Below are 24,349 nucleotides of genomic sequence, written 5' to 3'. Positions count from 1 at the left end.
CTCTGCACATTGGAGTAGATTGCTTCACAGAATCCAAGAAAAAAAAAATCACAACCGCTGCTCTTCTCTGTGGAAATGCATTTTTAAAAAATAAAACCCACAAATTTTTGAAGCGTATTCTCTTCCAACTCGACCATACCTCCCACACAGCCCATTTTGTTTAGCCTGAGAAATGTAACTTGCTGGTCCAAATCCTCATGGAAATGTCCAACATTTGAGTGAGACAGAATTCTCCAGATGTTATCTTACTTCAGAATATTTATTTCAATACTTTTGTTAAACATCTTGTATTACTCCACAACAAGCACCACTAATAAATGAAGCTAAAACTAAATCATTTGTTTTCCTCTCCCAATCAGTCTATTTCCTAAATAATTTATTCTCTTTAAAGCATGTAAACAGAAACAGGTCGAAACTGTCTCAATGTTTTCCCCTGTATGCACCATGCAAATTTCATCTGCAAAATGTATTTTGGGTCACAACAGATTTTTGTCTCTTCTTCCACCAGCATGTTCCCCCCATCCCCTTGCTTTCTCATGCTTCATTCTATTTCCTAGTTGTGGATGTCGAAATACTCAGGCCCAAGGCACTGCCAAAAGCACAGATTATTATTTTATCTTCTTCCTTAAAGTTAAATCAACATTTTCAGAAAGCAACTGCATTTCCCTTTAAGAGGTGACAAGATTTGTATCATTCTGCAATGTCTTTTAAAATATTTCTGGTGTACGCAAGTGATGTCACTATTTTTTTTGACAAATTTCATGGCAGATTGGAAAAGTGAGGATTCTCCAGGTAGTTGAAACATGATGGCCCACATATTGAAAGATTCAAACTACTGACGTAATTCATAGCTGAAAGTATCACTCATATTATTCAAAATATTGCCAATCACATCATTTACACTGATTTTAGCATATTTCGTTTCACTTTGCCATTTTACATGATCAACCAATTTTAGCCCAAGGATCTATGTTTGTAGAACATCTATTGAAGTTTAAAAGTTTAAAGTTTATTTATTAGTCACAAGTAGGCTTACATTCACACTGCAATGAAGTTACTGTGAAAATCCCCTAATCGTCACACTCTGGTACCTGTTTGAGAACGCTGAGGGAGAATTCAACATGGCTAATCCTCCTGACCAGCACATCTTTGGAGTGTGGGAGGAAACTGGAGCACCCGGAGGAAACCCACGCAGACACGGGGAGAACGTGTAAAGTCCACACAGACAGTGACCCAAGCTGGGAATCGAACCCGGGTCCTGACGCTGCGAGGCAGCAGTGCTAACCTCTATGCTACCCACTGGAGTCTAGCCTATAAAGCCTACAATACATTTACTCAAGTTCTATATCAGCAAATCATCACTCATGGAACTTATTCCACATACCACCTTAGGGAGGACTGCACTCTAGCATAGGGGTGAATTTCTTTTTGTATAGGGAAGTCCCGGCAACAATTGGGAAGCCAGGGAATACAAATACAAAGCATCACAACAAGGGGTCATTGGCGTATTGGAACAATACAGGATGTTTTCAGAAATTAACATAAAAAACGTTCAGGTACAGAGAGAAAATTGGATCAATTTCTGTCTCAGATGTTGCCACTAACACAATAGAAGCTTCTAACGAGCTGCACTACTGTCTTCTCCTGATCGGGTTGAAAGTGAAGAGGAGGAAACACAAATACCTGACCTGAACCTCTCGGATTCTGGCCCTGGAGCAATGGACGTAACCTGTATGAATGCCCATGACACTCTATACTTTTGTCGTTCCAAATTTCTTAATGGACAGCTAAAAGGCAAACACTAAAAACTTTGGCCTTCCAAAAAAAGTTGCGTGTTTCAGTGAACAGGTCACCTTGAAGAGTTGAACCATATGATTATTGATGGAACAAGAAACAGGGCAAAAAGAAGAAATAATGGAAATCTAGCAGCATTCAGCAAACAACTCAATTACAACACTCCTTCACAATCAATAACAGTTGTTTACCTGTTGCCATTTTGTGCTCTCAGCCTCAATACAGGGTGTATCGTAGATTGCACGATAGTGCTTGCAGATTGACAGATAGGATCCCTCATGCTGGTCAACTTGAATCATTAGGTTGTAGTACTTTAATTTCAGCTCCTGCATTAAAATTTTTGCAGATCTCTTCAATTAAAAATGACCTTACTTGTGATGTCTTAATCATTATGTTGCTTTCGCGTGTTAGCTGATGGAGACTAAATCTAAAATGAAAGTTACTCAAATATATATTTAATAAGAAAACATGCAGCACAATATAAAGATCTCATATAGTCCATTAAGTCTGCACAATCCACAGCCCAAACATGATTGTTTGCATCACGAAATCCTCAATTTCTACATCTCCCAGATTAGGCAGCAACTAGCCTCCACACACACACTACAACCATGACAATTTTTGAGATAACTCAACTTACAAATTCCACAGTATAGTCTAACAAAGTACAAAGAAGATACTCCATCACTGTAGCAGCAGTTTCAAATTGTGAAAAGGAAATTCCAGCTCTTTTTGTAGCTAGCAAGTGCTCAAAGTCTGGCCGATCTCAATGAATTCAAAGAATTTTAAAACACATAATTACCTCAGTATTTTCCCCCTGGAAGAACTTTGTGTTTATTTTTTTGCTGATGATTTGAGTTCGAATATAATCCTTTACAGCTAAGCAAAGTCTCATTTGCTCCAAGATAAACTCAACCTTCTCTTTCTTCTCCATTGACCCATAAGTTTCGACCTGTTGGTTTAAGACAGAAAAGAAGAAAAAATAAGCATAATAAAATTAGCTGAAAAGCTCCAGAACATCTGTTTTAGGTATATTTCATGCTTTTGTTTATTTCAACAATGACATTGCAGTATGAATCTACTGTGAAGTAAACTTCTAAATTTGGAGACTTGATTAGAATGATCCTTCAGAGAAATTTAAGCCGTACCTGAATTATAGATTTTACCATAGGTCAGGGGAAATAGATTTAACAGGTCAATGAAGGCATTGGGCAAAATTGATCAGAAATTATACTAATGATTTTAATTTACCACCAGGTGGCACAGTGATTAGTACTGCTGCCTCACAGCTCCAAGGACCTGGGTTCAATTCTGGCCTTTGTGGAGTTTGCACGCTCTCCCTATGTCAATGTGGGTTTCCTCCCACAGTTCAAAGATGTGCAGGTTAGGTGGATTGGCCATTCTAAATTGCCCCTTAGTGTGTCTGAGGATGGTTAGATGGATTAGCCATGGGAAGTGTGTGGGGTTACAGGGTTAGGTTGTGTGCAAAGTATTCTGCCAGTGTGTTGGTGTAGACTAGATGGGCTGAATGGCCTCTTCTGCACTGTAGGGATTCTATGAATGAATAATTAAAAAGTTAAAATTTAACATAACTGGATTTTTAAGGCCAGTTGGAGAATAGGAAAGATAATTAAAAGACAGAAGGAAAGTCAAAAAGAGGAAGGGAAAATGGTTATTGGTATTAGGGATTTGTAAAGAAACAGACAAGTAAATTTATGTTACCAAAGATTCTTGAATACTCTTACCGCGCTGTGTGGGATTTTGTATATAAATGTTTGAAGCACATCAGAATTCTAGTATTTTCCCAACTTCTTAAGTTGGTAGGGTAGGAAGGGAGAATCTCTTCACTTTACAACTGTATCCATTATAATAAATCCTACCACAAGATGGCAATTACTCTGCTCATCAACTGTTTTGAGTTTAGACATTGTAAGGTTTAATTTCAATGTACTTTTATTTTAGTAAGCAAGTGTTGAAATCAATAAAACAAACTGGCTTAAAATGATCTGGTTGAGTATCACATGTGAATTTAGTTTACGCTTCTTCAATAGGAATATAGAAATTAGGAGACAAGTTCAGCCTGTCGGCTCTGCTCCGCCATTCCATCAGATCATGGCTGATCTCTCCCTGGTCTCAAATCCACCTCCCCACCCACTCCCCATAGAAAAAGGCCATTCGGCCCATCAAGTCTGCACTGACACTATGACAAAGCAGGCCCTATCCTCAAAACCTCACCAATCTGCCTAATCTACACATCTTGGGACACAAAGGGGCAATTTGGCATGGCCAATGTACCTAACCCGCACATCTTTGGAGTATGGGAGGAAAATGGAGCACCCAGAGGAAACCCACACAGACACAGGGAGAACGTGCAGACTCCACACAGACATCCCAAGGTGCGAATTGAATCTGGGTCTCTGGCACTATGAGGCAGCAGTGCTAACCACTATGCCAGCGTGCTGTACGGCAAAGGAGTGCTAACTAACGCTATGACATTGAAGTTAAGGTGCTAGACTGGAATTTTTCTTGTTGCTGATTTAGGTCTGTGATCATAAATATGATTCTTTGACAGTAAATCATGATTTTGGCAACCACCTTTATGGGGCAGCAACACGATACTTATATTTATAACCAAGTGGTCTGCATTTACTTAATTAATTAATCTGCTGAAGTTGAATGCTGCAAGTCCAACATCAAAGTAACAATTTCTGTGGAAGGGGAAAGTAAAACAGCATGGAGACAGTAATTGTTTTATCTCTACTATTTCATGATCTTCAAGTTGCAACATGTGGCCCAAACACACTGAAAAGGCATTTTTGACTACCATTGTTTGGGCACGATCCAATAGCGATTTAAGGAATCGCCTATGTTACATCAGAATTTAGTAGGTCAAAATTAATTTTACACCACATAATTATTAAAAGAACCTTTTGCAAGTCCAGACATTTTCGTTGACATTCACCTGAAGTTCTTGCAAAATGGCGGCAGCTTCTTTCAGCTCCCCATCTTCCTCCTTTATCATTGCTAAATGCTTGGTTAAGCGAGCACGCTCGATTTCTACATAAATCTAGAAAAACAAATAGCTTGTATGAAGTTTTTTTTGCATTCTGATTTTTACTATCCACTGTCCATAAACATTTAATCTCTTAAAAATGGAATAATACAAACCAGGAAGGTCACAAGTATGATCTGTCGGAACCTAATGTAGAGTTTATTAAAATGTTGCAGACAATCCATGGAGTAGCAATGTTGTTCTAATTGATTACAAACATATTTGGTATTAATAACCCCTAACATACATTTCCTGTCTGTTGGCTCAATGTGCCATGTCATTCAACAGCATTCATTGAGAAGGACCCTCAAATCAGACCCTAATCTCCGTTATCTATTGTGCCAGAAGTAGGGATTTGATAAGCACAAATAAGTAGAGGTTGTTAGGAGGCAGAAAACACAAAACAAAACAAATTTGTTGTGAGACATGGCAACTATTTTTGAAAATATATGTTTGCACATTCTTGGGTTGGGCTTAGAAAGAATGAAACAGACCAGATGGACAAAAACAAACCTAATGATAATAATCATAACATTCCATTTTGGAAACAAAGTATTTAGACAGTTACATGGGCAAGATGGGTATAGAGGGATATGGGCCAAAAGCAGGCAATTGGGACTAGCTTAGTGGTCAAACAAAAAGGGTGGCATGGACAAGTTGGGCCATAGGGCCTGTTTCCATGCTGTAAACCTCAAAATATGCTTGCCATGATTTACCACCTTCAGCAAAGGAAGAAAATTGGCATGTGTAACAAATGATGATTCAGCAAACCTTGGGATGAGAAGGGTCCCAAGTCATTGACTGGGTAAATGCACAAAATGGTTAAATTCATGGTTGCTGATTTTTTTTAGATGGCCATTGCAAGAATGTTGGTAAAGAATGGTAAAATTGATTTCAGTATGCTCAGCCTTAGCAATGATGCACAGTCAAACTGAGTGCTTGGGTGATAAAAACGGTCACATCGTCAAGATTTTAGGGAGCTGCTTACATCCATACACTCTTGTCTTTGAGTTAAAGATTTTATGTTCCAGACCCACTCCAGGTATAATCTATGCTGACACTTCATTGCAGTGCTGCATTGCTGGAATTGCCATCTTTTGGATTAAACATTAAGTTGAAAACATAAAAGATTCATAGGCGTTCTGTGCACTATCCTGATCAATAGCATCAAAAATAAGGACAGATAAATAGTATGTGGTGAATCGTGTTATGGAATGGTTCGACAGGTACATACAGCCCATACTTCATGCACATTATTATAATACAATCTATAGACTGATTGCTCTATAATTGATAATGATTATACATTCAAATAATTTTGTTATACACAGGAAAGGGTTTGCATTGACACTGACATCCAAACAACAATGCTATTGAATGTAAGTTTAGGCAAATAAACAACAATGTTGAGCATATTTTTTGGTCAATGTATGCCATCTCAAAGGTTAAATAGCTGTACATAAAAAGGTTTACTTTCTGAGATAGATCTTGCAAAGAAGCATGCTTCTGGAACCAGATGAAAACATACTAACCTTCCCAGCTGTGACAGTACGCAAAGTGTCTATCAATCTCAATTTGATTGGCAGGTCAGTGATCTGACTGACATAAGTACAGCACTCTTGGACCATTTTTGTAACTGCCTGCAAAATAAACAAAGGAACTCGGGCTGGATTTGTAAATACTAGTTACATTGAGAATTAGACAGTGTATTGATTCTCATCCAACCGTAACAAATTATAAGCAACACGAACAGCATTCAAGTTGACTTAAAAGCATAGCTTTATTTGAATCCCATCAACAGGCATTCCTGTCGTACGTTAAACATCTTTATATTATTTTTAATGAGAAATAACAATTTCCTGTATCAAGTGTCAGGCATAGATCCTTCCAATTATTTAGAAATATAAGAAGAAAATTATCCAAGACAAATATCTTCTTTTATCAAGAAAGTTCATACAAGTAGGACTTTTCTCTTTGCTCTTGATTTCATTTTATACAAGCAAGATAAGAAAATAAAGCATGTATAAATACTGTAAACTGAAATGTTGAAAATTCAATCTTCTCAAACAGAAATGCAAATGATCAATTTAAAATTGGAGGCTTAACTGACTTCAGGGATAAATATCAATTAGACATTTGAATGTTTAAGCTTTTCCCCTTCGTATCCTCTGATAAAAGATCGGATAGTGTTCTCTAAATTGGAGTTACAGTCAAGAATAGTTTTAAAAGGTTTATCCGCACAATCTGTGGATCTTACCTGTTTTAGTTGACTTCTCCTTTTAGACAGAAGTACAATATTTTCATTCAATGCATCCCAATCTTTTGTTTCATAACACATCTTTACAATAGCAACCAGGATTCTTGATGTGGATGCCATATCAGAGGCCTAGGATTTATAATGAAAATATTGAGCTGTCGGTCAAAGTAATAATCTCATTATAATTATGAACCAAATGCAGTGGAAACTCTGAAACAGTTCAAAATTAATCAATGGAATAGGGTTACAAGGGTGAGCAAACGTCTACAGTAATTTCAAATTAGCTAAGAAAGGAACCGTAAACAATTGTACTTCTGAACTTGATCTGGAATTTGCCTTTTGCCTAAAAATATAGTAACAGCTTCCAGGACAGTGTTCTACCAAACTTCCCCCAATCCTCAAATACTCCCTGTGGGATTTTAATACTGAGACTTATTTGTTGCTTCCCCCCTTGAAACCGATCAAGTTTTCTTGTTCCACCATCTGTGCTCCAGTAACTTATTCCTTCACATTTATGGGATTGACAGGAAACAAGAGATCCCACAACCATAATTCTCTGCAGTCCTACTACAGCCAGTTGTGAATCTTGGTGGATAATTAAATAACTAACCAGAGGAGGAGGCTCCACAAACATCTCCAATGATGGAGGATCCCAGGGTGTCAGAGCAAAAGACAAGGCTGAAGCTTTTGCAACCAACTTCAGCCGGAAGTGCTGAGTGGATGATCCATCTTGGCCTCCTGAGGTCCCTATCACAGATACTGGTCTTTAGATAATTTAATTTACTCCATATGATAACAAGCAGCTGAATGTACTGGATATAACAAAGGCTATGGGCCCCAACAACATTACAATTGGATTACTTGTGTAGACTTGCGTTCCAAAACTAGCTGTGACCTTAGCCAAGCTGGTCCAGTGCAGCTACACTACTGGCATCTACCCAAACTATCCAGGTACATCCTGTTCATAAAAACGGGACAAATCCAATCTGGTAAACTGCGGTCTCATTAGTCTATCCTCAGTCTTCAAAGTGATGGAATCCATTGTTGACAGCCCTATCCAATGGCACTGTGTCAGAAATAATTTCATCAATGCTCAATTTGGGTTCTGCCAGGACCACTGAACTCCAGTCCTTATTAAAGCCTTGGTCCAGTTAAGGTTCACTTGGCTGATTTATGGGTGAAGCGGTTGTCTTCTGAGGAAAGGTTGAGTAGGTCAGTCCTATACTTTAGTGTTTAGACGAATGAGAGTTGATTTTATTGAAACAAAAGGTTCTGAAGGGGTTTGACAGGGTAGATGCAGAAAGGATGTTTCCCCTTGTGGGTGAATCAAGAACGAGGTGGGGGAGGAGCATAGTTTAAAAATGCAGGTTTTCCATTTAATTTGGAGACAAGGAGGAATTTTTCCTCTGAGGGTTGCTAGCCTTTGGAAATCTCTTCACCAGAGTGCAGTGGAGGCTTGATCATTTGAATATATTCAAGACTGAATTAGTAAAAGTTTTAATTGTTGAAGGAGTCAAGGGTTATGGAGATCTAGCAGAATAGTGGAGTTTAGGCCATAATCAAATTAGCCATGGTCTTACTGAACGGTGGAGCAGGTTCAATTGGCCAAATAGCTACTCCTGCTCCTATTTGGTATGATCTCAAAAAAAAAATTAACTTGTACTTACTGTTCGGGTCTGCTTTTCCAATGACAAAAGGTTATCAATAGCCTCCTGCAATCTTCCATCCTAAACAACAACAACAACAACAACATGATTATCACCGGAAAAATAGGTTGCATACAAAGCAATACTATTTGTTCCTACTTCCTAAATTCCTGACTTATCAAATCAGATTCCATGTTCAATTCTTAATCTGACATTTGAAGGAAAGATGAAGTACACAGGCAACTTTGGAAGTTTACCATTTTCTACTACTGTACAAAATTAAACAGGATTAAAATAAAATGCACACCTGCATCTTTAAAAAAAAATGTGGTGGGTTCCACCTTCTCAGGTGTCTGGCAAAAGTAGTAAATAATGAAACAAATTAACCCAATTAAATTCAACAACTGACAAAAAAAACACTGCCTAAATATGGAGTCAAAAGGAATGCACACTAACTGCTACCCAAGAGTGTCAGAATTCCTGCACCTGTCAAGCAAAAGGCAGCCAAGAGCAGGCCAGGGCCAAAACAGCACCAATGATTGGAACAGAGAATGCACAGAGTTGAACCACAGGCAAAAGTAATGGGTAAGAGTTAGTGTAACATGAAGGCCAAGAATCTATGTGCGCAATCAAACTCAACCACAGGGCCACACTGTTCAAAGAGTTCAGTTATTATTTTCTGGAACTTGGTAATTTCTTAAACTATAACACGTGGAAACAGAGGAGAAGAATGCAGAGTTTAGAAAAGTGAGTAAAATGCTCAAGTGTGAGTGCAGGCAGGACTGTATGATTATAAAGTAACATTACAACATAAACCCAGAGAAATCATCTATCCAATAAATCTCAAATTTCCCATCATTAGCTTAGTGCAGCAAATGACCTTTATAGTAGGTGGGGTGCTCCAAATTTCAACTGTGTTCAAAGTATATGCTCAGAACTCATTAAACAGGTGACAGTGAAATAAGTGACATTTAGAATAAATTAACTTGTTTTCAAAATAAATACAAGATTAAAGCGAGTCTCAGTAATGATGACTGAGGCACTATTAGATCAACGTAGAAACCCATCTGGTTCGTCAAGATCCTTTTAAGGATGTCCTTATCTGGCGGCAAAGACCTGACGTCAGCACTCTACCCAGATCTCTACCCACTCTACCCTTCCCCATTTACCAAATTTACACTCATTCACGAACAGTGAAAAATTATTTAAATGTCCCAACATTTTTCAAGTTAGCGAAAGAACTTATCAAAATACTACTGCTGTAGAAAGGGAGCATGGCTTGGCTTCCTCTAACCATTGTGCCATATAAAGGCAGACCCTCAGAACAGCTATACTCCGCACTTCTGAAGGGGCCAGTTTATAAGTCTAGGTGAGAAATGAGGAGCTCCAGAGCTATGTGAAAAAATAGTATCGGTTTGACAACTCAGTGATTGCCACTCCTCGGAAGATTTGGCTCACTGTGTGTCTAGCTTCATAGTAGAGGACATAAAAACCATACCAGAAATTGTGGGGAAATAATGAGGGAAGGAACAGGAAGTGATTAATATTTGCAAACGAAAAAGAACTTGAAAAAAGCAAATGAAAAAGGATTGAAAAGTTGAATACGCCTAAAAAGCAATAAATGCACCAGCCTTGATGCCTGCACCCTAGGATTCGAAAAGAGACGACTGCCGAGATAATGGATGCATTGGTTTCATCTTCCAAAATTCCTTAAGATCCTAGAACAATCCCCATTGTGAGTGCCAAATGTAACTGCTCTATTCAAGAAAGGAGGGAGACAAAAAAGAGAGTTGGGAACTGTGGGTCAATTAATCTCACAACAACACACTTCAGAAAAAAAAAATCACAATATTAGACAGGGTCTATATGATTTTATGAAAGGAAAATAATGTTTTCACAAATCTGAGTTTTGTTGAGGGTATTAATAATCAGAGCAGATAATGGGATTGCTTGACAGAACTGGTTAATGGGCAGAAAATATAGTAGAAATAAATGGCTCATTTTCAAGACGGCAGGGTATAACTAGAAGCATGCAAAGATCAGTGCTTGGACCTCAATTATTTATAATACATATTAATAACTTAGATGAGACAACCTAAGGTACTGTGTTCAAGTTTGCTGACGATACAAAGCCAGGTGAGAAAGATGCAAAGAGGCAGCTCAGGTATATAGAATAGTTAAGTGAATGGGCAGGGTGTGCGAGTTGGTGCACAATATAGTCCTGCAATCACATAGGATATTGGGGAGAAAGAACATAAGAATATCGATAAGGACAAGCAGAGTGGGACAGTCAAGGGCAGAGTTTAACAAAAATTTACATCAGCAAATAAATTCATTGCATGGAAAAGTAGTAAAATTTGAAGTCAAAGGTGCTTCATCTGATGCATAAATCATCTTCAATGAAGTAGATGAATTCATGGCACAAATAAACTATTTAGAACCAATCACTAAGGACTAGGAGCAGGAGTAGGCCATTCCGGCCCCTCGAGCCTGCTCCGCCATTCAATAAGATCATGGCTGATCTTTTTGTGGACTCAGCTCCACTTACCCACCTGCTCACCATAACTCAATTCCTTTACTGTTCAAAAATCTATCTTTGCCTTAAAAACATTCAATGAGGTAGCCTCAACTGCTTCACTGGGCAGGGAATTCCAGATTCACAATCCTTTTTGTGTGAAGAAGTTCCTCCTCAACTCAGTCCTAAATCTGCTCCCCCTTATTTATGGATATGCCTCCTAGTTCTAGTTTCACCTGCCAGTGGAAACAGCCTCCCTGCTTCTATCTATTCCCTTCATAATCTCGTTGCATTCTGGGGTAGTGCCGGTTGATTGGAAAACGGCTAATGTTACGCCACTGTTTAAAAAAGGAAGGAGACAAAAGGCGGGTAACTATAGGCCGGTCAGCTTAACGTCTGTAGTAGGGAAAATGCTGGAATCCATTATTAAAGAGGAGATAGCAGGGCATCTGGATAGAAATGGTTCGATCAATCAGACGCAGCATGGATTCATGAGGGGAAAGTCGTGCTTGACGAACATGTTGGATTTTTATGAAGATGTGACTAGGGCGGTTGATGGAGGAGAACCGGTGGATGCGGTGTTTTTGGATTTCCAAAAGGCGTTTGATAAGGTGCCCCATAAAAGGCTACTGAAGAAGATTAGGGCACACGGAGTTGGGGGTAGTGTGTTAAAGTGGATTGGGGACTGGCTATCCGACAGGAAGCAAAGAGTCGGAATAAATGGGTGTTTTTCCGGTTGGAGGAAGGTAACTAGTGGCGTGCCGCAGGGATCGGTACTCGGGCCGCAACTATTTACCATTTATATAGATGATCTGGAGGAGGGGACGGAGTGTAGGGTAACGAAGTTTGCAGACGACACAAAGATAAGTGGAAAAGTGAATCGTGTGGAGGACGGAGAAGATCTGCAGAGAGATTTGGACAGGCTGAGTGAGTGGGCGAGGATATGGCAAATGGAGTATAACGTTGAGAAATGCGAGGTTATACACTTTGGAGGAAATAATAACAAATGGGATTACTATCTCAATGGAAACAAATTAAAACATGCTACCGTGCAAAGGGACCTGGGGGTCCTTGTGCATGAGACGCAAAAGCCCAGTCTGCAGGTACAACAGGTGATCAAGAAGGCAAATGGGATGTTGGCCTATATTGCGAAGGGGATAGAATATAAAAGCAGGGATGTCTTGATGCACCTGTACAGGGCATTGGTGAGGCCGCAGCTGGAATACTGTGTGCAGTATTGGTCCCCTTATATGAGGAAGGATATATTGGCATTGGAGGGAGTGCAGAGAAGGTTCACCAGGTTGATACCGGAGATGAGGGGTTTGGATTATGAGGAGAGGCTGAGGAGATTGGGTTTGTACTCGTTGGAGTTTAGAAGGATGAGGGGGGATCTTATGGAGACTTATAAGATAATGCGGGGGCTGGATAGGGTGGAGGCGGAGAGATTCTTTCCACTTAGTAAGGAAGTTAAAACTAGAGGACACAGCCTCAAAATAAAGGGGGGTCGGTTTAAGACAGAGTTGAGGAGGAACTTCTTCTCCCAGAGGGTGGTGAATCTCTGGAATTCTCTGCCCACTGAGGTGGTGGAGGCTACCTCGCTGAATATGTTTAAAGCGCGGATGGATGGATTCCTGATCGGTAAGGGAATTAAGGGTTATGGGGATCAGGCGGGTAAGTGGTACTGATCCACGTCAGATCAGCCATGATCTTATTGAATGGCGGGGCAGGCTCGAGGGGCTAGATGGCCTACTCCTGCTCCTATTTCTTATGTTCTTATGTTCTTATGTGTCTCTATAAAATCTCCCCTCATTCTTCTAAATCCCAATGAGTATAGCCCCAGTCTACTCAGGCTCTCCTAATAAGCCAACCCTCTCAACTCCGGAATCAACATAGTGAATCTCCTCTGCATCCCCTCCAGTGCCAGTATATCCTTTCTTAAGGAGACCAAAACTGTACACAGTACTCCAGGTGTGGCCTCACCAACACCTTATACAGTTGCAACATAACCTCGCTGTTTTTAAACTCCATCCCTCTAACAATGAAGGATAAAATTCTATTTGCCTTCTTAATTACCTGCTGCACGTGCAAACCAACTTCTTGTGATTCATGCACAAGATCACCCAGGTCCCTCTGCACAGCAGCATGCTGCAGTTTTTTACCATTTAAATAATAGTCCATTTTGCTGGTATTCCTACCAAAATGGATGACCTCACATTTACCAACATTGTACTCCATCTGCCAGACCTTTGCCCACTCACTTAGACTATCTATATCCCTCTGCAGATGTTCAGTGTCCTCTGCACACTTGGTTCTATCACTCACCTTAGTGCCATCTGCCAACTTGGACACACTACATTTGGTCCCCAAATCATCTATGTAAATCGTAAACAACTGTGGTCCCAACACCGATTCCTGAGGCACACCACAAGTCACTGATCGCCAACCAGAAAAACAACCCATTTATCCCCACTCTTTGCTTTTTGTTCGTTAACCAATCCTCTATCCACGCTAATACATTACCTGTAATGCCGTGCACCTTTATCTTATGCACCAGCCTTTAGTATGGCATCTTGTCAAATGGCTTCTGGAAATCCAGATACACCATACGTACCAGTTCCCCATTGTGCTCCCTCCACCGCGCTCATAATGTCCTCAAAAGAATTCCAGTAAGTTAGTTAAACATGACCTGCCTTTCATGAACCCATGATGCATCTTCACAATGGGACAATTTATATCCAGATGTCTCACTATTACTTCCTTGATGATTGATTCAAGCATTTTCCCCATTCCAGAAGTTAAGCTAACCAGCCTATAGTTACCCGCCTTTTGTATGGCTCCTTTTTTTAAAACAGGGGCATCACATTTGCTGCTTTCCAATCTGCCGGAACCACCCCAAAGTCCAGCGAATTTTGGAAAATTACCATGAGCGCATTTGCTATTTCCCCCGCCATCTCTTTCAGTACCCTGGGATGCATTCATCAGGGCCAGGAGACTGGTCTATCTTTTAGCCGCATTAGCTTGCCCAACACTACCTCCTTCGTGATAGTGATTGTTTCTAGGTCCTCACTTGCCATAACCTTCTTGTCATCAATTTTTGGCATGTTATTTGTGTCTTCCACTGTGAAGACCAATACAAAAATACCTGTTCAATGCCTCGGCTATTTCCTCATTTCCCGTTATTAAATCCCCCTTCTCATCCTCTAAAGGACCAGTGTTTACCACAGCCATTCATTTTCATTTTATACATTTCTAGAAACCTTTGTCTGTTTTTATATTCTGAGCTAGTTTACTCTCAATCTATCTTTCTTTTCTTTATAGCTTTTCTCGTGGCTTTCTGTTGACCTTTAAACATTTCCCAATCCTCTAGGTTCTCACTAATCTTTGCCACTTTGTATGCATTTTCTTTCAATTTGATACCCTCCTTTATTTCCTTTGATATCCATGGCTGATTATCCCTTTTCCTACAGTCCTTCCTTTTCGCTGGTATATACTTTTATCACTGGTATATACTTTTGCTGAGCAATGTGGAAAATCACTTTGAAAGTCCTCCACGGTTCCTCAATTATCCTACCATAAAGTCTTTGTTCCCAGTCTACCGTAGCCAACTCCTCCCTCATCCCATCGTAGTCTCCTTCGTTTAAGCACTAGACACTGGTATTGGACTTTACCTTCTCAGCCTCCATCTATATTTTAAATTCAATCATACTGTGATCGCCCCTTCTGAGAGCATCAATTATTCTTGCCTCATTACACAGGACCAGATCTAGGATAGCTTCCTCCCTTGTAGGTTCCATTACATACTGTTCTATGAAACTATCACGGATACATTCTATGAACTCTTCCTCAAGACTGACTTGGCCAATCGACATGTAGATGAAAATCCATCCATGATAATTGCCGTACCATTTTTAAATGCATGTTATTTCTTTGTGTATTGCTTGCTACGCCACGATATTATTTGGCGGCCTATAGACTACACCTATCTGAGTAAACACCTAGAATGTTTATAGTTTTGATTTTCTTATACTTGTCTTAAAGGGTTCATTAGATTGATTTCCGAGATGAGAGTCATGCAATGAGGAGAGATTGAGTAGAATGGAGTTATATTCTTTGGAGTTTAGAAGAATGAAAGGTAATGTCAAACATAAAAGGCTTCACAGGGTGGAAGATGAGAGGCTGTAAAGTTATAGATGTCATGCTGAAAACAATAGGACTGAACTTGCAGTCAGCAGCAAAGTGAGGCAGCACTTGCCATTGATCGAGGTAAACTGCTCAAAGATGCATAGAAACTGAAATAAAAAAACATTTAAGTTGAATTTTTAATCATGGAATGTGACAATTCCACAATTAAAAATGACTCTCTCTAATGCAAATTTCTATGTTTCCAAGAAAATATCACTGCTGGAGGCTTCAGTTCTTGATACTATGAACAGATGCTGATTTTACGGTATTTTTGTTAACTTGTGAAGTGCCTCGTGGTTTTAAACTTGACTCACTGTCCTGAAACTTTAATTTAATAGCTAGATCCCTTTTTGATCTGCAAGACTTCAACAACCTTTTGAAATAAATACTTCGGCTAATGTGTTATGAAATTGTCCGAAAATAGAACTTTCACTTCTGGTCATTTAGAGATCGAGTAAATCAAACCCCAGGAAAACAATTTACAAATTTAATTCTTTAAACATCGATCAACCAGAGTCAATTTCGTACATTCATGATTTTAGGCTTAGGGACATAGGGGACAATCCTACTGGTTGCTGAATGATGATTTATTTCACACACACTGCAGTAATTCAGCCAAAACACAGTTTCCTGTCACCAATACCCTTTATCGTGCACCAAAGGAAACTTCCGTTCCCATGGCTTACACTCAGATCAGCTTCACTTCAGGACCTAGAACCTAGTCCAGGTAAAGTTGGACTCAAAACCCCTGCTGACTGCTTCCCGTTGGGCGGGCCTCTGCTTGCTCAATAAGACAGCTCGTACTCCAAAGCCCATGGGAAGATCTTTTGATGATCCTCCATGACCTCCTGCTCCCCAGGCCTGCTCCTCCCAGCACCCCCACTGCGAGGTAGTTCTTTCCATTGCTTGGCACTCGGGCAGAGGCCTGTTGAAGGTGGGCAGAGTCAGGCGGTATAAACCGAACAAGATACTGCTTTGCTCCCTCCGAAAAAGTGTTACCAAAGCAGGTTCCTCCTCAGGTTCTGCTTCAGCCCAGAGGTCTATTTCCTCAGCCATCATCTCGGAGTCTGTACCTTCACTATCCGGAGGAGGCAACTTTGAACTGAGGGCTGGCACTGGCTATCTCTATGGCCAGTGGCAGCTCAGGCAAGGACTCGCTGATCCCGAAATAGTTCAAGTGCTTCTTTAGGGTTTTAGCGTGAACTTTGACCTTGTAAGAAACTGGTCCTGGTTTTCTCCATAACTATCCATGGGACCTATCTTGGACCATCCCTGAAGTTCCTTATGTGGACCAGATCACCTGTTGCAAAAGTTCTCCGTCCTTGTAGAATCCCAAGTTTCTTTTTTGGCTTTGTTGGGACAAGGTTTGGAAATAGTAGGTTCAGTCATCATCCCATTAACTGCTCTGTTGGAGCCACACCTGTTGTGGTATGCAGTGTTGTCCTGTAATTGAAAGAAAATCGTGCCAATTTGGCCTCCAGATGCCACCAGTTGTTTCTTGTTGCCTTTTTTTAAACATTTGAACTGCCTGCTCTGCCAGTCCATTTGACAACGGGTGGCAAGATGCAGTTTGGACACGTCGGATACCATTGGAGAGCACAGTTCTGGATATCACTGCTAGTAAAGGACATGCCATCATCGGAAACCAGGACTTCCGGTATATGAAGCTTTGCCATCATTTCTTGATCGTAGCCTGCGATGTCATGGAGCCCACGCATTGCACTCCAACAATGGAGTGTGCTTCCACCATGATTCAAAATATGGAACCCATAAAAGGGTCTTGCAAAGTCCACGTGTAGATGCACCCATGACCTTCCAGGCCACTCCCATGGGTGTACAGAGGCTGAGGACTTCCGATTTTCCTGGCACAGGTCATATCACTTTACCAAGTCTGTAATGTCAGAGTCAAGACCGGGCCAGACATTACTGCTAGCCAGCACCTTCATTTTTTGATACTTGTGGGTGGTCATTATGTAGTTCTGTTAATTTTGGATGCCATCCTGGAGGTAGAATAATTACTCAGGACCCCCAAAGAATGATCCCGCCCTCAACACAAAGTTCAGCTTTCTTAATGAGTTGGATTTAATTTCTTTGGAAGGTCATCCTTGGAATCCCCTGCATAGAAATCATGTGCCTTATTTTGAATAAGGTTGGGTCTTTTTGGATCCAGGATTTGATCTGCCTTGCTGACACCAGCAAGGTCTCCAAAACAGTCAGACTCATAATGACCTCTTCTAATGCAGGTATAGGAGCCAGGCTTGTGGGCAACGGAGGCAACTCAGTGCATCAACATTAGCTATCCAGTTCCTAGAGTGGTGCTCCAGGAGATGTTATTGACAGCCTGTCAATAACAAGGCACAGCACTGTAGAGTAGAGGTGGTGGGGCGGGGGAATTGCCTTGTCTTCTTTGAAGAAGTCCAGTAAGGGGTTGTGGTCAATAACTATAAAAACCCCCATTGACCGTAGACACATTGATGGAACTTCTTCATACCCAATATAACCGCCAACCCTTCCCTTTCAATTTGAGAATGCCTTCACTCTGTATCTGAGGCATATGTAATGGGCTTTTCTGTCCTGTCTTTCCAGTGATGTGACAGCACCACCCCAACCTCGTATGAGGATGCACCACAAGTCAATATAAATTTTTAGGGTTAAAAGGGACCAGTAGGTTAGTTGACAGCAGCTGATGGTTAACTTTAGACAAGGCCTCTGTTTGCAGAGCTTCTCAAGACCATCTATGGTATTTTTGCAATAGGGCAAGCAAGGGGGCCAGCATGGAAGTCAAGTTGGAGATAAATTTTCCATAATAGTTGATTCGTCCCAAGAAGGATTTCAACTCAGTGATGCTTCCTTGATGGCCTTTACTGTATCCTGTACTGGATGCAACACCTTACCATCTACCTGGTGGCCTAAATAGGTCTTCAGCTGCTTGGAAAAGGCATTTCTCCCGCTCTGGAAAATCTCTGCAGTACTTCTGCTAGGTTGGCCAGATGTTCCTGTTCTGAAACAGCCATGACCAGGACGCTATCCAAACATAATGCAACCTTGGGTAGCCCTTGAAGCATGTTTTCCATAACTCTTTGGAAGATGGCATACGCTGACGAGACCCAAAGGGAAACGGATACTTAGAGTCCTTTGTGTGTGTTGCCACATATTTCAAGTTGAAGATAGGCGTGGCTCATGTCCAACTTGGAGAATGTCTTGCTGCCTGTTACTTTAGCCTACAAAAATTGATCTGGGGAATGGGGTATCTATCGAGTTTGGAGACCCACAAAGACAAGCTGATTTGTCAGGCTTAAAAACAGTGACTACACGCATGGCCCATTCTGCAAATTGCACAGCCCTCATTATGCCCAAGCTTTCAAGGTCCCCTTGTTCAGTTTCCACCTTCTTCAGCATGCTGGTCTGAAATATCTAGATGTAGCATCTGAGGCAATGTAGATCTTGGCTCCTTCTACTTTCCCTATGCCCTCCAGAGTATCTACTGATAACTTTGCAAAGTCCGCCCATGCCTGGCCTGAAGATTTCCAACTGTAGCGGGGGAAAATGGGAACCCCTGTTTTATAAGACTATTAAATCAAAGTAGATTTGGGACCACAGTGCGCCTTATACATTGAAAGTACCACAATGTGCCTCACTATGAAAGTACTGTCTGTATCCACACATATATAATAATTTTTGAACAAGTATTATAGATTTAAACTGCATTTTTGTATTTTGAGCGCTTTGGCCACCAAGCAGTTTGCCCCTTGGCATAATGGGAAAATGTTTAAGCAGACAGACCATATTCTTTTGGAATGAGTAATATACCCTATCAGAGGCAGACTAGGCAGCTGTAGTACCGAGGTTTTTGTAATAGATGGAGGGATGCAGCTTCTAGCTGTAATGATTGGTGCAATGTAGCCACTACTAATACAAGGGGCAGGGAAAACGACTCCCTTATTGTTCTCAGGACTGCAGGAGTTCGGAGTGACCATGGGACCTACCGGATTTGCACAGGTGAAGTTACTAGGTAGGAGGGGAGGAAAAGACGAACAAGTCCAATTAACCAATGAGTTTTTAATTATGCTAAGGGGTAGAATGCTGTTGGGCCAAGGTAAATGAGTGTATTAATGTAATTGTATCATCCAGTTTGGATGACAGGTGGGGCGGGAAGATCAAATCTTCAGAAACGTATAACTGTTGGGCTCATGTGATGCAACGTCAGAGACAGGCTAGAATCCTCTGACCATCTCTCTCCCAATGTGTGTTAGTTAAATAAAACTTTTACTGCATACTGTCTTTCACAAGTCTGTGTTTGCTGTATTCAACTGAATACAAGACACCGCAGTGGGTTACCCTGAGAAATTCCCCTTACACAAATCAATTCAGCCCAATCTGCTAAAGCCAATTTCTCCCCATAAGGCTTGGTTTGTGTCCCTGTACAACGAGAGAGAGAGACAGACAAGTGGATTGTTGCTTATATGTCACTGGGGCCACTGTGGTGCCTTTTACGTGTAAAAGTCCCCTTAGTGTAAGTGGCTGGCCTGGGCTTCGTATCTTCCAACCTCAGGAATTGGATGCTTGATTGGAGATACCTAATCGGTCTGTTCTCTGATAACAGGGACTGCAGCTCTCGTGTCTACCTTCATCCTTAAGGGATGGCCATTTGCTAGCAAGTCCACCATTATTGGAGCAGCTTTCGTTGTTACAATGTAATTCAGTTGTAGTGATCCTGAGGGGATACCTGCATGGTATGCTTAGGTACTGGCCTTGATCTTCTTCCCAGGCAGCACAAGTTTTACCTGTTTGTGAAATATTATCCTTTGACAGTGCTTTCAATAATCCATTATTTAGCAACTACACCTTTCTGGGTATGTTCTTTAATACTCTTGGAGTCAGCACTGCTATTTCTTGACTGTCTGGTGGTGACATTAGGGTTTCTATATGGAATGGGGCCCTTTAACAACTGATTGACACACGCACTCTCCTTTGAGGACTGGTTGCATGAAGTCCCTCCCCCTAATTGGAAGACATTGCTGCTCGGTGCCCTTTGTAGTTCCTGAGCCCCTTTTTCTGCATTCAAGTGACAAGGCTGTCTCAATGGATTTTTAAAAATGCTAATTGGGTTCTGCCAACAGCTTCTTTTGGATAGTTAGGTCATTTATGCCATAAATCAATCTGTCTCTCAATATTTCATTCAGAGGTGGTCCAAATGCGCAGTGTTCAGCTAGTTTGCACGACTTTTGACAGATTCCCCTGGAGTTCTCCCAGTCATGTTGAAGCGAATCTCTGGAGAATTAGCGGGGACTTCAGGTCAATGTTTTTAAAAATAGCTCTATCAATTCATTAACAGTTTGAGTCGGGGCATCCGGATAGGTCAGACATCTTCTGACACTTACATGTCCTTCCCATGCAATCGCAGAAGGTGTAACACCTGCCCCTTTACCTCTTCCATGCTCATCATCCAAGGTCCAAAACACTCATTCCAGGTTAAGCAGTGTTTCACTTGCACCTCTTTCAATTTGGTGTATTGCATTCGCTGCTCCCAATGTGGTCTCCTCAATATCAGAGAGGCCAAGTGTAGACTGGGTGATTGCGCATAGAGCGAAGGTGCTCAGCAAAGCAACTAGGATCCTGACCTTCCCATTGCTTGCCACTTTAACAGACGATCCTGCTGCCATGCCCACATGTCTGTCCTTGGCCTGCTGCAATGTTCCAGTGAACCTCAACGCAAACTGGAGGAATAGCATCCTATCTACCGGCTCGGCACTTTACAGCTTTCCGGTGTCAACATCGAATTCAACAACTTCAGATGATTTGCTGTACCCCACCTCGACCCTTGGTTTTCATTTTATTTTTAAACTGTTCTCTACCTTTTATTTCTTTGTCGTCTTTCTTCCCCCCTCCCCATTTTTTCCCCTTATTTTCAATTTTACCTCTCTCCCACTCATCTTCACTTGTCACAGCTTCCCTGCCGTTTGGTCATTCACATCTTCTATTCTCTCTATGGATTGCCATTAACAGCCTTTCCCCTTGGTTTTGTGGCTATGACTCATCTTTCATTCCCTCACCCTACAGTATAAATATCTCCCACTTTCTAAGCCTTTTAGCTTTGACAAAAGGTCATCTGGACGCGAAACGTCAACTCTGCTCTCCTTACAGATGCTGCCAGATCTGCTGAGATTTTCCAGCATTTTCTCTTTTGGTTTATGACACTTAAAGCTGGGCCCGACATGCTGTTAACAATATCACTTTTTGCTTTTTGTTTCCTTCAAATGTGACTAGCACAGAAGAAACAATGCATGCACTCAATGTATTGGGCCCAGTTTTCTCCACTGGTATCATAGGGCTCGAGTTTTCTGAAAAGGGGCATAATGGCCTTTTCTTACCAGAGAGATTCTTCATGTTTGGAGGTTATCCAGAGGGAAAAATAATTTCTCCACATCGCCAATGTGGTAATTCAGCCAAACGCCAGTTTCCCATCACCAACACCCTTTATTGCGCACCAAAGGGAAGAGCCACTCCTGTGGCTTACAGTCAGGTAGTCTTCACCTCAGGACCTATAACCCCGGTCCAGGTAAACATACAGGCTTAAAAACCCCCACTGACTGCTTTGCATTTGCTTGCTCAATGAGGCAGCTCATACTCTCTGAAGCCCATGGGTAGATCTATTGATGATCCTCCGTGGCCATCATAACACATACTTTCCAGAGGAAGGAATTGTCATTGTGAAGGCAGTTGGTGTTAAGTAATTAGAGATTTCCCCTGTTTTCACTCTACATAACAGTAAGTAGTTTCAGGTCAAGTCAAGAGTGATCAAAGTGAAGTGCAATCCTTTCTCAACTCTCTATCAACAGTATGTCACAACGGCAATCCATAAAAGCATTCTTAGCATCAGTTTAACAGTTATTTTCTCATCAGCTATTCTTGTGATCTTCAGTGAAATTGCGTGCGTTGAATATTCAGAATTGAACTAATCTGCATTGTGGATATGTGCCTGTTAATTTTGTCCAAACTCAGTTTACTTAAGATCCAAATACGAGACAACTTCTACTCAGTCTGGGTGCGCACAAAGCCATGTCACATATGAAAAGGGTTCCAAACCGTTGTAGCCAAAAAAAAAGCGTCTAAACCTCAATAATACCTGACCAACTAATAGAAAACATAGAAGTAGAACGGATTGGATAGCAAAAAATAGAATTATTTTGCTTCATCAGATTGGCAATTGCTACTTGAACATGACTGAAATTTGACCAAGCACCAGAATTCAAAAATGATACCACTCAACATTTTAACCTTTCTGTAGCCAATTCAATATAAAAACAACTTAATCATATTCCAATCTGAATATTTGATTTGGCAAGAACCTGAAACAGAATGGGAAGACAGGTGGAATTTAATACGAAATAGTGTAGGGTGATTAACTTTGGCAGATGGGATAGAGATAATATACCTAAAGGTACAGTCCTAATGAGTACGCAGGGAGAGGGGAACCTGGGGGTTCAAGTACATAGATCTTTGAAGGTGGCGGGACATATTTGCTTTTCCTGATATGTATTCATAATCTAGATCTTGGTGGGCAGGGGACAATTTCAAAGCTTGCACATGACACAAAACTTTGAAGAGGGACTGCAGAAATTCAAAAGCATCTAGGCAAATTGATGGAGTGGCCAAATAGATGGTAGATTAAGTTCAACATGAAGTGTGAGGTGATGCATTTTGCTAGGAAGAACATGGAGAAGCAATACAAAATAAGGAGTAATCTTAAGAGGAGAACTATTCCAGGAATGAGGGAATTTAGTTACAAGGTTAGATTGGAGAAGCTGGGGTGGTTCTGCTTGGAGCAAAGGAAATTAAGGAGAGATGTGATAGAGGTATACAAGATTTTGACATATTTAGATCAGGTAGACAATGGAAAGCTTTTCCCGTTAGCTGATGGGACGAGGGGGTGGGGTGAGGGAGGAGGGTGTGGCCGCAGGTTTAAGGAATTGGGCAAGAGCTGGAGGGAGGAATTCATAAAGTACTTTGTTTTACAGTGTGACTGGAACTCAATCTCCATTTCTGTCAGAGGTAACATCAATGGTTTCAGAATGAAATGGAATAGGCACTAGAACTAGAGGGAAATAAACTTGCAGGCTACAGGGATAGATTGGAATGGGACTGACTAGATTGCTGTAGAAAGCTGGCATAGACTCAATGGGCTCCATCTGTACCACAATAACTCTGGAACTCAAGTCACAAGCCTGTTCCCAATTTAACTTGTTGCGCAAGTACACAATATTTCTGGCACAATCCCATGAACAATTGTTAATTCTTTGCATAATTCATTATGTTCTGTTTGATGCCAATTTAACCTAACCTTGAATATTAGTTAACTTCCATTCTGACTGATCAGTGATCCCTTCCCTTTTTTACAATCTAGTTTGGGACCATTAACATGTTTAAACAACTAGCAACTAACTGACAGAACTACACCCTAGGGTTTCACATTTTTAAACGAACAGACTTTTATTACATATCAAAAGGAATTAAACCATGGAGTACCTACAGTGCAGAAGGCCGCCATTTGGTCCAGTGTCTGCACCGACACTCCAACAAAGCATCTTACGCAGCCAACCCTACCCTAACCAGCCTCTCCTCAAAGCTGAAACTTGCCAACCCAGACAACACCCTGGTGAATCTCCTCTGCACCCTTTCTAGTACAATCACATCCTTCCTATAGTGTGGCGACTGGAACTGTACACTGTATTCTAGCTGTGGCTTAGCGAGCGTTTTACGAGCTACATCATAACTTGTTCTATATCTCAGCAAATAGGACATATCAGGGATACTTGCCTCATTAAACTTATCCACCTATCTTGCTGCCTTCAGGGATCTTTGGATATGCACCGCAAGGTCCCTACGGTCCTCTACTTCCCAGC

At 41.0% G+C, this 24,349-nt stretch overlaps 1 protein-coding gene across 1 annotated transcript in view; it reads right to left on the bottom strand.

Annotated features, from left to right (window-relative positions):
• Positions 1 to 24,349, bottom strand: part of psmd12 (proteasome 26S subunit, non-ATPase 12) — a 44,537-nt gene that overhangs the window by 8,247 nt on the left and 11,941 nt on the right. Inside the window, exons 2-7 of the mRNA XM_078225783.1 lie at positions 8,771 to 8,830; positions 7,104 to 7,232; positions 6,379 to 6,486; positions 4,757 to 4,861; positions 2,597 to 2,746; positions 1,986 to 2,120 (exon numbers count right to left, since the gene is read on the bottom strand). Of these exons, the coding sequence (XP_078081909.1) occupies positions 1,986 to 2,120; positions 2,597 to 2,746; positions 4,757 to 4,861; positions 6,379 to 6,486; positions 7,104 to 7,232; positions 8,771 to 8,830 (687 nt within the window). The remainder of the gene's footprint in view (positions 1 to 1,985; positions 2,121 to 2,596; positions 2,747 to 4,756; positions 4,862 to 6,378; positions 6,487 to 7,103; positions 7,233 to 8,770; positions 8,831 to 24,349) is intronic.

The sequence above is a fragment of the Mustelus asterias genome, chromosome 12, assembly GCF_964213995.1.
Source record: "Mustelus asterias chromosome 12, sMusAst1.hap1.1, whole genome shotgun sequence".
Lineage (NCBI taxonomy): Eukaryota > Metazoa > Chordata > Chondrichthyes > Carcharhiniformes > Triakidae > Mustelus > Mustelus asterias.
Note: the sequence above shows the minus strand (reverse complement) of the source record. Positions and strands in the feature narration are given on the sequence as shown.